Raw genomic sequence first — 13,757 nt, forward strand, 5'->3', positions numbered from 1 at the left:
TAGGTTTCTGAAAGTTATACTGACACTTATAATTAATTAATTAATTAATTAATTAATTCATTCATTCATTCATTCATTCATTCATTCATTCATTCATTCATTCATTTATTTGTTATTTATTATTTATTTATTTATTTAAATTTATTTATTTAAATGCTGAATTTAAAGAGTTAAGCATTTTGTCTGTTTGTATTTGTTAATCCAATGCTTGGTTAAGAAATCAAGTCTTGGTTTCTGAAAATTATATTGACACAGATTTTTTTTTAACCTAAGCATGCTAAATTTAAAGAGTTTTTGTCGTTTTTTATTTGTTCACCCAGTGCTTGGTTAAGAAATCAAGTCTTGGTTTCTGAAATAATATACTGATAGATGATAAAAACTGCATGTTTTATGTTGTCAAGAATTTCTTTTTCCTTTAGAAATGTTTGTTTAAGAAATAAAATGCTTAAATCTTCTATTTTTCTTGGTTTCTACTAATGCTTTATTGTGAACTTTAAATTCTTAAGACATCAATATTTATTCATTTTTTTAAGCTTACATTCTCAATTTAACCATTTATGTGCTTTTTTTCTTGGTTGAACTAATGCTTAATTGTGAATTCAGTAAACAAAGCTGAAAATAAAAACAAAAATTCTGAATTTAACTTGAGTTTAGTTTCTGGGTTTTTTAGTTCAACTCATGCTCTCTTGTGAACTTGGTTTCTGAAAATATATTTAGATTTTTATGCTAAAATTGAAAAATTTGGAATTTGGAATTGACTTTATTTCTCTGAAATATTTTCCAGTTTTAGGGAGAAAAAATGCTTAAATCTTTTTGTTATTGGTTTAACAAATGCTTTACTGTCAAATTATTAAGTAATTATTATTACTTGATTTCTAAAAATATATATTGACTTTTATAATAACGTAATTCTTTTTTTTTTTAAGGAAACAAAAGCTAAAAATTAAAAAACCTGAAAGTTTTTTTTTTGTTTAAAGGTTTAAAAGTCTGTTTTTAACTTGGTTTCAGCTTTTTGTCTTTTTTTCTTGGTTCAACTCATGCTTTATTGTGAATTCTTAAGAAATTAAGTCTTGGTTTCTGAAAACAAAAATATTGAATTTAATGTCAAAAACTAAAATTTTATGTTGTCAGAAAAGTCTTCCATTAGAATTGACATTTCCAGTTTTAAGAAGAAAGTATTGCTTATTTTTTTCAGTAAAAAAAAAAACAGAAAATAAAAAAGTTAATTTAAATGAATTTTTTTTTTCTTAAAAAGTCTGAATTTAACCATTTTTCCCCATTAATTCAACTCATGCTTTATTGCTGAAATTTTTAAGAAATCAAGTCTTGTTTCTGACAGAATATGTTGACTTTTATGATTAAAAACTACACATTTTATGTAGTCAGAAATGGTGTTTTTCCTTTAGAACTGACACGATTTCTCCAAATAAATAAATTTTCCAGTAGAAAGAAAATGCTTAATTCTTTTTTCAAAACAAAAAAACACCTGAATGAGTTTTTGTTTTCTTCAAAATCTGAATTGAACCCTTGTTGTGTTTTCGTTTTCATTTTTTTTACCTAATGTTTTATTTTAATTTAATCCTTATTATAGTATTCGTGTCGGTTTCTGAAAAATACATCGTATATACATCATGATAAACAAAAAACTACAAAAGAAAAATGTCTATGCTGTCAGAAATGTTGTTTCTGAATTAATTTGCAAACTTTTTCTAGTTTAAGAAAAAAAAAAGTGTTAAATTTTTTTTTCCACCAGAAAACAAACCCCAATAATGCTGAGTCTGAATTTAACTCTACTGCAGCATTTTGTCTTTTTATGATTTGTTCAACAAATGTTTTTAAATTCATAAGAAATCAAGAAGTTTCTGACAAAATGCATTGATATTTAAGATTAAAAAATCTATGTTGTCAGAAATGGTGTTTTCCTATAGAATTTACATTATTTCTCTGAATTAACAAATATGTTTACAGTTTAATGCTTAAATCTTTTTATTTTCAGAGTCTGAAACTGTAAACTGTAAATTCTGTAAATTTGTTTTTAGAGAAACATATGGAAAAATAGATTATTTGATGAAAAATGGCAAAAGATTTTTTTTTAATGTTGTCAGAACTTAAAATGTTCATTTAGAGTTTAAATTATTTCTCTGAATCAAATCAGTTTTGTCTAGTTTTAAAGTGAAAAATTCTTCAATGTATACATATATTTATCCTTTCAGAAAACAAAGCTAACATCTCGAGTCATTTTGCTTTTCAAGTAAATGTATTTTTATTCATATGGAATAATATTTTATTTTATTCATGAAGGAAAACCAAAATTCTGCCTGAATTTAACCAGATAATACTGAGTGGCTTCAACATTTTAGTCTTTTTAATTTGTTTTCATCTGTTTGTTTTATGATTAATGTTCAACTATAATGTATTATTGTGAACTGTAAATTCTTAAGTCTTGCTTTCTGAAAAAAAAACTTCAATATTTTCTCCAAATGCTTAATATTTCAGAAAACAAAACCTAATATCTTGAGTCATTTTGCTTCGTAAATACATCTCTGTTTATGACTTTTTACATATTTGTTGTAGAAAACGAGACAAAAATGCTGAGTGTGAGATTCGACGAATAGAAACAGCAGTGAAATCCAGTTTTACACCCCAAAGAAAAACAAAAAAGTAGGTCAAAATGAGTATTAATGTCTAATACGTTCATAATACATAATTCTGCTTTTATTGTGTGTAAATCTCCTGTCTACAAAATCTAGAGCTGCATTCATGATTTAATCATTTTTAAGAGAAATTTAAGTAATATTAGACTTTGTATTTAAATAGCCTTCGGTCAAAAACGTAATCATTTGATTAAAATCAGCTTGTTACACCAACAAAAATGAAGTTTTTCAAACTTAATTTATTTTCGGAAATAAATCGAGTAGGAAATTTTTAATTGCTGTGGGTGATTTAAAAAAATGGTCAAAGATTTAGTATTTTTGATGTATGACTGGACTATGATTTATAAATTATGATTAAAAACACAATTAGTTTAGGTGTAACAATTTCAAGCACGTTTTTAACGCTTTTACAGAGATGCTGAGCAGAAAAAAAACTATTTAATATCTCCAATATGTTGAATGGTAATGAATGGTGTATTTACTAGATGAGAAACTGGACATTTTAAAAAAATACGCCTCAGATGTTTCGTGTTCAGATGCAGGAACGTGAATCTGTAGTTAGTGTGTTACTGGTGTATTATTGATGTATATGTTGATGTGTGTAGTTGACATATTTGATGTGTAATACTGTAGCTGTGGTTGTCATGTATTTAGAATGTAGCTGACATAGTTACATCATAACTGGAGTGTAGTTGATGTATTTGATGTGTATTTGTCATAGGTACAGTGTAGGTGGCACGTAATGGAAATATTTTGCTTGTAGTTGTAGTGTAGTTGGTGTATAATTAACAAATTAGGCATGAAGTTAATGTAGTTGAAGTGTAGTTGGCGTGTAATGGACAAATTTGCCCTGTTGTTGAAGTGTAGTTGGCGTGTAATTGACGTATTCAACCCAAGCTCATTCTGGAAACGTAGCCCCGCGGACGTTTCTGGAGACCACGATTTACGTGGCCGGAGGTACGTAAGGCCGCGTTTAGTTTTTTTCCAGTGAACGCTGCGGGGCGGTGTGGTGCCGCTCCGTCCCTTCTCTTCGCGCTCGCCGGCCGACGGCTCGCCTCTGAGTGGAGGGCTTTCCCGATGCAACCAGTTTGTCCGTTTAACTCACATCGTTGCGTCGGCGGAGCGGAGGCCCCGGAGGAGGAGGAGCCGTCCACGGGGACGACGACCGGGATCGAATCCGGGGAACAGCGGTTCTCGAAATCAGGTAAGACGAAAAACGGAATCCGAAAAATAAGGGCGAGAATGCGGCGGGATCCGAAAATGCGGTCGAAATCGAAGACGAGGGCTTTTGCTTTTTTTTTTTTTTTCTGGATGGCTTTTGCGAACCGTCGCTCAAGTTTAGGGAAGGAGGAGGAGGAGGAAGAGGAGGGCGGCCGAGACGGCCGATCCGGCGGCTTTTCGCGCGAGAACGCCGGGGGTGCTAACGGCGCGCGCTCCCGAGAGGCACCCAAGATGCGAAAAAGCACGCACAGCAGCCTCTCGCGGATCCGCGAAAGCAAAAAACGCTCGAATACGTACCTCCCGGGACGTAAATCGCAGTCCGCAGAAACGTCCGCGGGGCTACGTTTCCACAATGAGCCCGGGTTGGACGTATTAGACGTGTTGTTGATGCAGTTGTAGTGTAGTTGGTGTGTAATTCAAGTATTGGGCATGTAGTTGATGTAGTTGAAGTGTAGTTGGCTTGTAGTTGACATATTTGCCCTGTTGTTGAAGTGTAGTTGGCTAGTAATTGACGTATTAGACGTGTTGTTGATGCAGTTGTAGTGTAGTTGGTGTGTAATTTAAGTATTGGGCATGTAGTTGATGTAGTTGAAGTGTAGTTGGCGTGTAATTGACGTATTAGACGTGTTGTTGATGCAGTTGTAGTGTAGTTGGTGTGTAATTTAAGTATTGGGCATGTAGTTGATGTAGTTGAAGTGTAGTTGGCGTGTAATTGACGTATTAGGCGTGTTGTTGATGCAGTTGTAGTGTAGTTGGTGTGTAATTTAAGTATTAGGCATGTAGTTTATGTAGTTGAAGTGTAGTTGGCGTGTAATGGACAAATTTGCCCTGTTGTTGAAGTGTAGTTGGCGTGTAATTGACGTGTTAGGCGTGTTGTTGATGCAGTTGTAGTGTAGTTGGTGTGTAATTTAACTATTGGGCATGTAGTTGATGTAGTTGAAGTGTAGTTGGCTTGTAATTGACATATTGGGCATGTAATTTATGTAGTTAAAGTGTAGTTGGTGTGTAATTGACATATTTGGTGTGTAGCTGATGTATTTAAAGTGTGGTTGGCGTGTAATTGACATTTTGCCTTGTAGTTGGCATGTAATTAACATATTTGCCCTATAGTTGACATGTAGTTGGTGTGTAATTGACATATTGGGCTATGTAATTTATAAGCTGGTGTGAAATTGACGTATTTGGTGTGTAGTTGATGTAGTTAAAGTATGGTTGGCGTGTAATTGACATTTTTGCATTGTAGTTGGCATGTAATTGACATATTTGATGAGTAGTTGAAGTGTAGTTGGTGTGTAATTGACGTATTTGGTGTGTAGTTGATGTAGTAAAGTGTAGTTGGCTTGTATTTGACATAGTTGCCCTGTACTGAAGTGTAGTTGGCATGTAATTGACATAGTTAGTGTGTAGTTAAAGTGTAGTTGGTGTATAATTGACGTATTGAGCATGTAGTTGATGTAGTTAAAGTGTGGTTGGCGTGTAATTGACATTTTGCCTTGTAGTTGGCATGTAATTGACGTATTTGGTGTGTAGTTGAAGTGTAGTTGGCATGTAATTGACGTATTTGGTGTGTAGTTGAAGTGTAGTTGGCATGTAATTGACGTATTTGGTGTGTAGTTGAAGTGTAGTTGGCATGTAATTGACGTATTTGGTGTGTAGTTGAAGTGTAGTTGGCATGTAATTGATGTATTTGGTGTGTAGTTGAAGTGTAGTTGGCATGTAATTGACGTATTTGGTGTGTAGTTGAAGTGTAGTTGGCATGTAATTGACGAATTTGGTGTGTAGTTGAAGTGTAGTTGGCGTGTAATTGACAATTTTGCCTTGTAGTTGACGTGTAGTTGTTGTGTAGTTAAAGTGTGGTTGGTGTATAATTGACGTATTGGGCAAGTAGTTGACATATTTGCCCTGTAGTTGACGTGTAGTTGGTGTGTAATTAACGAATTGGGCATGTATTTGATGTAGTTAAAGTGTAGTTGGTGTGTAATTGACGTATTTGGTGTGTAGTTGATGTAGTTAAAGTGTAGTTGGCGTGTAATTGACATTTTTGCCCTGTAGTTGATTTGTAGTTGTTGTGTAGTTAAAGTGTGGTTGGTGTATAATTGACGTATTGGGCAAGTAGTTGACATATTTGCCCTGTAGTTGACGTGTAGTTGGTGTGTAATTAACGTATTGGGCATGTATTTGATGTAGTTAAAGTGTAGTTGGTGTGTAATTGACGTATTTGGTGTGTAGTTGATGTAGTTAAAGTGTAGTTGGCGTGTAATTGACATTTTTGCCTTGTAGTTGGCATGTAATTGACATATTTGATTTGTAGTTGAAGTGTAGTTGGCATGTAATTTACATTTTTGCCCTGCAGTTGACAAGTAGTTGGTGTGTAATTGACATATTGGGCATGTAGTTGATGTAGTTAGTGTGCAATTGACGTATTTGGTGTGTAGTTGATGTAGTTAAAGTGTGGTTGGCGTGTAATTGACATTTTGCCTTGGAGTTGGCATGTAATTGACGCATTTGGTGTGTAGTTGAAGTGTAGTTGGCGTGTAATTTACATTTTTGCCTTGTAGTTGACGTGTAGTTGGTGTGTAATTGAAGTATTGGACATGTAGTTGAAGTGTAGTTGGCTTGTATTTGACATAATTGGTGTGTAGTTAAAGTGTAGTTGGTGTATAATTGACGTATTGGGCAAGTAGTTGACATATTGTCCTGTAGTTGACGTGTAGTTGGTGTGTAACGAACGTATTGGGCATGTAGTTAATGTAGTTAAAGCGTATTTGGTGTGTAATTGAAATATTTGGTGTGTAGTTGATGTAGTTAAAGTGTGGTTGGCGTGTAATTGCCATTTTTGCCTTGAAGTTGGCGTGTAGTTGACGTATTTGGTGTGTAGTTAAAATGAAGTTGCCATGTAATTGATGTATTCGGTGTGTTGTTGATGTAGTTGAAGTGTAGCTGGTTTATAATTGACATATTGGGCATGTAGTTGATGTAGTTAAAGTGTAGTTGGGGTGTAATTGATGTATTTGGTGTGTAATTTAAGTGTAGTTGGTGTATAGTTGGTATGCAGTTGGCATAGTTCAAATAGTTCACGTGTAGCTGGTGTGTTAATGACGTGTAGTTGATGTAAATAATCTGTTGTTGACATAGTCGATGTGTAGTTGGCATGTCAATGATGTGTAGTTGACATTAGGTGTGTAGTTGACGTAGTTGATCTGACATGTAGTTGGCGTGTAGTTGACATTTAGCATGTAGTTGGCTGTGTAGTTGGCATGTAGTTGACATTTTTGGCATGTAGCTAACTTGCAGTTGGCATGTAGTTAATGTGTTGTTGGTGCTGTATTGTTGACAGTCTGTGGTTGACATGTAATTGAGGTGTAGTTGACATGTATCTGAACTATAGTTGGCATAAAATCAATGTGTAGTTGTTGTGTAGACAGCGTGTATAGTTGATATGAGAATTAACTGTGAATTGGCGTGCAGTTGGTGTGTTTGTATTGCTATAGTTTGATTCTGCTGGCATGACTCTGGAAAACACAGATTGGTGCTCCTCGTGGACAAATATTAAAGATACACAAATCACAATGACGCACAGAAGCTTCATGGACATTTTCAAAGAGCGTGTCCATCAGTTTAAAGCGCTATTTTCCTCCTAAAATATGATGTGGACATTATTTATACATGCTGATAGAAAGCATATTTATCAAAAAAAGTCTATTTACACTGGAGTGGCGCTGATAAAGGTTTTGAAAAAGGTTTAGTTCATAAATTCAGCCTGTGTGTGGGTTTGAAATACTTTGATTGGTCGGACACTGATGATGATGATGATGATGATGATGATGATGATGATGAAAATCTGCAAAAGTTCAGAGATTCTTCAACAGAAAAGACATTGATCACTTTAAGGCTTTTTGGCCTCAAAGATCGTTGAGTGTAAGCGCTGTGTGTTGAATATACAGCAGAATGACATCTGATCTGCACAAAACACTCACTTCAGCAGGGCTTTGCTGCATTTACACTAGAAAACATCAAGAAAAATACAGACAGTGGCTACGTTTACATGGACTAAAGCAGGGGTGTCAAACTCAATTCCGAAGCCCTGCACAGTTTAGTTCCAACCCTGCTCCAACACACTTACCTGTAGGTTTCAAACAAGCCTGAAGGACTCAATTAGTTTGATCAGGTGTGATTAATTAGGGTTGGAACTAAACTGTGCAGAGCTGCGGCCCTCCAGGAACTGAGTTTGACACCTGTGGACTAAAGTAATGGAATTATTTATCTTAATCTGAATAAGACAATAGGGCGAAGAAGTGGCGCAGTAGGTAGTGCTTTGGCCTCACAGCAAGAAGGTAGCTGGTTCGATCCTCGGCTCAGTTGGCGTTTCTGTGTGGAGTTTGCATGTTCTCCCTGCCTTCGCGTGGGTTTCCTCCGAGTGCTCTGGTTTCCCCCACTGTCCAAAGACATGCGGTACAGGTGAATTGGGTGGGCTAAATTGTCCATAGTGTATGAGTGTGTGTGTGAATGTGTGTGTGGATGTTTCCCAGAGATGGGTTGCGGCTGGAAGGGCATCGTTGCGTAAAAACTTGCTGGATTCATTGGTTCATTCCGCTGGGGCGACCCCGGATTAATAAAGGAACTAAGCCGACAAGAGAATGAATGAATTAATAAATGAATGTATTTCTGTTACTTGCCAGAGAGTTTCATATAGTTAAATCGGATGTACTAAAACAAATCCAAATCCAAATAATAAAAACGACTTGCAGAAACTAGATGTTGGAACATAAGACAATAATTTAGATAAGAAAATTAATTTATTTATTTTACTTATTTTACTATCAGCGGTTACCACAGCGGAATGAACCGCCAACTATTCCAGCATATGTTTTACGCAGCAGATGCCCTTTCGGCTGCAACCCAGTACTGGGAAACACCCATACACACATACACTACGGCCAATTTAGTTTACCCAATTCCCCAATAATGCATGTGTTTCGACTGTGGGGGAAACCGGAGCACCCAGAGGAATTCATTACCAACACGGGGAGAACATGCAAACTCCACACAGAAATGCCAGCTGACCCAGTCAGGACCCGAACCAGTGTCCTTCTTGCCGTGAGGCGACGGTGCTAACCACTGAGCCACCGTGCCACCCATAAGATAATTATAAATAGTTAAATTCCATTATATCAATCACTGACGCTTAATTGTGTGTTTTGCATTATTGCAAAATATTTTTATGACTTCCGTAGTGTGTGATTACATGACTAAAATATCTGATTATATAATGCTCATTAATAGCATATACAAATAAATATATTTACGTATATTATTGTGTTTTTTTAACTGAAAAACTAAAAAAAACCCTGATGAAGAAAGTGTTTGTGCAGTGTCACATCCATTCCTACATAATACAAACAAACAAACAAACAAACAAACAATCAAACAAACAAAAGCTGCTCATCAGCTCAGAGCTGAAAACACAAGCAATAAAACTATCATAAATAGAGCTTCACTAATAACCCAGAGATGTGTGATCAGACAGTGCTGTGTGTGTTTTGTGAAAAGGTGATGTGACACAGAGGTATGTGTGCGTGTGTTTTGTGAAATGAGCAGACAGAGAAGTGTGTGAGGACTGGTTTTGGTGGCTTACAAGGACATAAATTTGTATATTGACATGGGTAAAGCTGAGCAAGTTGTACTCTATTGAGCTGGTTTATGAGGACATGTCTTGTGTCCTCGCAATTCAAACAATTAAAAATAATACTTAACATTGGTTTTCCATTCAATTCAATTCAACTACATGGGTATGGGCTAGTTGTACCCTATTAAAATAATACTCAACAGGGTTTTTCCTGCTTTGGGATCTGTGTTTCCATCAGTCTGCTGTTGTGGATTTGGCCACAGATTCTCCTCCACATCACAGTGGTGTTTGCATTAGTCAAACATCTTGGAAAAAACAAACCTCTGTCAATGTGAAAACAGGCCTGATATTGCCCTGCTGTTAGGCTGTGATTAGACTTTCTTGCAAAATTAGTATAATTACATGGGTATTAGCTGATTTAGTTGTACTCTATTAAGCTAGATTATGAGGACATGTCTTGCGTCCTCTTAAATCAGACGAATAAAAATAATATTTAACAGGGTTTTTTCCAGCTTTGGTGTCTGTGATTTTATCAGTCTGCTCTTGTGGATTTGGCCACAGATTCTCCTCCACATCACAGTGGTGTTTACATTAGCCAAACATCTTGGAAAAAACCTCTGTCAATGTGAATCCAGGCCTGGTATTGGTCTGCTGTTAGGCTGTGATTAGACTTTCTTGCAAAATTAGTATAATTACATGGGTATAAGCTAGTTGTACTCTATTAAGCTGGATTATGAGGACATTTCTTGTGTCCTCTTAATTCAGATAATTAAAAATAATATTTAACAGGGTTTTTCCTATTTTGGGATCTGTGTTTCCATCAGTCTGCTCTTGTGGATTTGGCCACAGATTCTCCTCCACATCACAGTGGTGTTTACATTAGCCAAACATCTTGGAAAAAACCTCTGTCAATGTGAATCCAGGCCTGGTATTGGTCTGCTGTTGTGATGTGATTGGACTTTCTTGCAAATTAGTATAATGACATGGGTATGGGCTAGTTTAGGCTGGTTTATGAGGACATGTCTTGTGCCCTCGTAGTTCAGATAATGAAAAATAATACTTAACAGAGTTTTTCCTGCTTTGGGATCTGTTTCCATCAGTCTGCTCTTGTAGATTTGGCCACAGATTCTCCTCCACATCACAGTGGTGTTTACATTAGCCAAACATGTTGGAAAAAACAAATCTCTGTCAATGTGAAAACAGGCCTGATATTGCTCTGCTGTTATGCTGTGATTGGACTTTCTTGCAAAATTGGTATAATTAAATGGGCAAGAGTTAGTTGTACTCTATTAAGCTGGATTATGAAGACATGTCTTGTGTCCTCGTAATTTAGAAAATGAAAAATAATATTTAACATGGTTTTTCCTATTTTGGGATCTGTGTTTCCATCAGTCTGCTGTTGTAGATTTGGCCACAGATTCTCCTCCACATCACAGTGGTGTTTGCATTAGTCAAACATCTTGGAAAAAACAAATCTCTGTCAATGTGAAAACAGGCCTGATATTGCCCTGCTGTTAGGCTGTGATTAGACTTTCTTGCAAAATTAGTATAATTACATGGGTATAAGCTAGTTGTACTCTATTAAGCTGGATTATGAGGACATTTCTTGTGTCCTCTTAATTCAGATAATTAAAAATAATATTTAACAGGGTTTTTCCTATTTTGGGATCTGTGTTTCCATCAGTCTGCTCTTGTGGATTTGGCCACAGATTCTCCTCCACATTACAGTGGTGTTTACATTAGCCAAACATGTTGGAAAACAAATCTCTGTCAATGTGAGAACAGGCCTGATATTGCCCTGCTGTTAGGCTGTGATTGGACTTCCTTGCAAAATTAGTATAATTACATGGGAATTAGCTGATTTAGTTGTACTCTATTAAGCTAGATTATGAGGACATGTCTTGTGTCCTCTTAATTCAGATAATTAAAAATAATATTTAACAGGGTTTTTCCTGCTTTGGGATCTGTGTTTCCATCAGTCTGCTCTTGTGGATTTGGCCACAGATTCTCCTCCACATCACAGTGGTGTTTACATTAGCCAAACATTTTGGAAAAAACCTCTGTCAATGTGAATCCAGGCCTGGTATTGCTCTGCTGTTAGACTGTGATTAGACTTTCTTGCAAATTAGTATAATTACATGGGTATGGGCTAGTTAAGGCTGGTTTATGAGGACATGTCTTGTGCCCTCGTAGTTCAGATACTTAAAAATAATACTCAACAGGGTTTTCCTATTTTGGGATCTGTGTTTCCATCAGTCTGCTCTTGTAGATTTGGCCACAGATTCTCCTCCACATCACAGTGGTGTTTACATTAGCCAAACATCTTGGAAAAAACAAATCTCTGTCAATGTGAAAACAGGCCTGATATTGCTCTGCTGTTATGCTGTGATTGGAATTTCTTGCAAAATTAGTATAATTACATGGGTATTAGCTAGTTGTACTCTATTAAGCTGGTTTATGAGGACATGTTGTGTGTCCTCAGAATTCAAACAATTAAATATAATACTTAACAGGTTTTTTAAAAATAGATTATTAGGTTTAGGCATGAGATAAAGTCATATAATAAGCGTTTTGTACTTTATATAATATAGTCTGAATTATTAGCCCTCCTGAATTATTAGCCCCCTGTATTTTCCCCCAATTTCTCTCTAATGGAAAGAGGATGTTTGTTCCACACATTTCTAATCCTAATAGTTTGAATAACTCATTTCTAATAACTGATTTATTTTCTCTTTGCCATGATGACAGTAAATAATATTAGACTAGATGATCTTCAAGACACTTCTATACAGCTTAAAGTGACATTTAAAGGCTTAACTAGGTTAATTATGGTAATTAGGCAAGTCATTGTATAACAGTGGTTTGTTCTGTAGACTAGCCAAAACAAACAGTGCTTAAGAGGGCTAATAATATTGACCTTAAAATGGTTTTTAAAAAATTATAAACTTCTTTCATTCTAGCCGAAATAAAACAAATAAGAAGAAAAAATATTATAAGAAATACTGTGAAAAATTCCTGAATCTGTTCAACATCTTCTGGGAAATATTTGAACATAATTCACAGGAGGGAGAATAATTTTCACAGTGCCTATGAGGAGTCCTCGTAAACCACCGATACTAACATGTGTGTGTGTGAAATGAACAAACAGGTGTGTGTGTGTGTGTGTGAGCTGAAGGCACGTGGAGGAGCGTCTGTAGTGTGTTCTGCTACTTGAGCAGTGCGCGGTACAGAAGCAGGGACCGACTGCTCTCTCGCTCCTGCTCCATGAAGAAGATGAAGTCCCTGAGGTTCACCCGCGTGATTCTCTGACGGGGAAACTGACGCGACGAGCTGGACGAAGACGAGGAGCCGGCTGGAGAACCTGCTGAACTGCCCAACACCTGAACAAGACACACAAAGAAAACAGAGTATTTAGCAGAGCTGAAAGTATAGAAAAAGACAACTCAATGCAGTATAAGTCAGTATAAGTCAGACAAATATACAGCTGAAGTCAGAATTATCAGCCCCCCTGTATATTTTTTTTGTTGAAAGGAAATATTGTTTTCAACACATTTCTAAACATAATAATTTTAATAACTCCTTTATAATAACTGGTTTCTTTTATCTTTTCCATGATGACAGCACATTATATTTGACTAGATATTCTTCAAGATATTATATTTTCAAGATTTTCCAGAAGAATAAAAATGTTATAGAAAATAATGTGAAACATTCCTGAATCTCTTAAACATCATTTGGGAAATATTTAACTATATAACTGTATATTGCAACATATAATTCACCAGTATATTTTCACCAGATAAAATGAATCGGTCTATTTGGAAGGAATTCATAATTTTAGATACATTGGGATGATTTTGTAAGGGAATGCATCTACAATAGTAATAATAAAATTAAAAAATAAAAATAAATAAAAATAAATAAAAATAAATAAAAATAAATAAATAAATAATAATAATAATAATAATAATAATAATAATAAACCAATCGCTAACATTGAGAGATACAATATAAAGCAACAATACTGTATAAATAAAATGCACAGATTTTCTGGAAGCTTAGCAATATTTAGATGCACAAATGTAATAATCCAATCTAAATTAACTAATTAAATTGTATAATTTCTGTCGGCGCCAGTGGTGTAGTGGTTAGTGCTTCCACACATGCACTCCGGTGCTTGTGGCGACCCGGGTTCGATTCCGCCTCGCGGTCCTATGCTGATCCTTCCCCTCTCTCTGCTCCCCATGCTTTCCTGT

General features: G+C 35.6%; 1 protein-coding gene and 1 long non-coding RNA gene across 3 annotated transcripts in view; one reads left to right on the forward strand and one right to left on the reverse strand.

Annotated features, from left to right (window-relative positions):
- The first annotated feature begins 973 nt into the window (after window positions 1-973).
- On the forward strand, window positions 974-9,575 carry LOC147832713 (uncharacterized). The gene is made up of 3 exons (XR_015514668.1): window positions 974-4,419; window positions 4,521-7,971; window positions 8,103-9,575. It is a non-coding gene; the product is annotated as an uncharacterized LOC147832713 (long non-coding RNA).
- Window positions 9,576-12,303: 2,728 nt separating this feature from the next.
- LOC101886077 (transcription initiation factor TFIID subunit 4) overlaps window positions 12,304-13,757 on the reverse strand; it is a 185,938-nt gene continuing 184,484 nt past the window's right edge. For both annotated transcript variants that reach the window (NM_001443392.1, NM_001443391.1), the window contains exon 15: window positions 12,304-12,881. In NM_001443392.1, the coding sequence (NP_001430321.1) occupies window positions 12,708-12,881 (174 nt within the window). In that variant the 3' untranslated portion in view covers window positions 12,304-12,707. The remainder of the gene's footprint in view (window positions 12,882-13,757) is intronic.

The sequence above is a fragment of the Danio rerio genome, chromosome 18, assembly GCF_052040795.2.
Source record: "Danio rerio strain M-AB ecotype USA chromosome 18, GRCz13ab, whole genome shotgun sequence".
NCBI classification, from domain to species: Eukaryota; Metazoa; Chordata; class Actinopteri; order Cypriniformes; family Danionidae; genus Danio; species Danio rerio.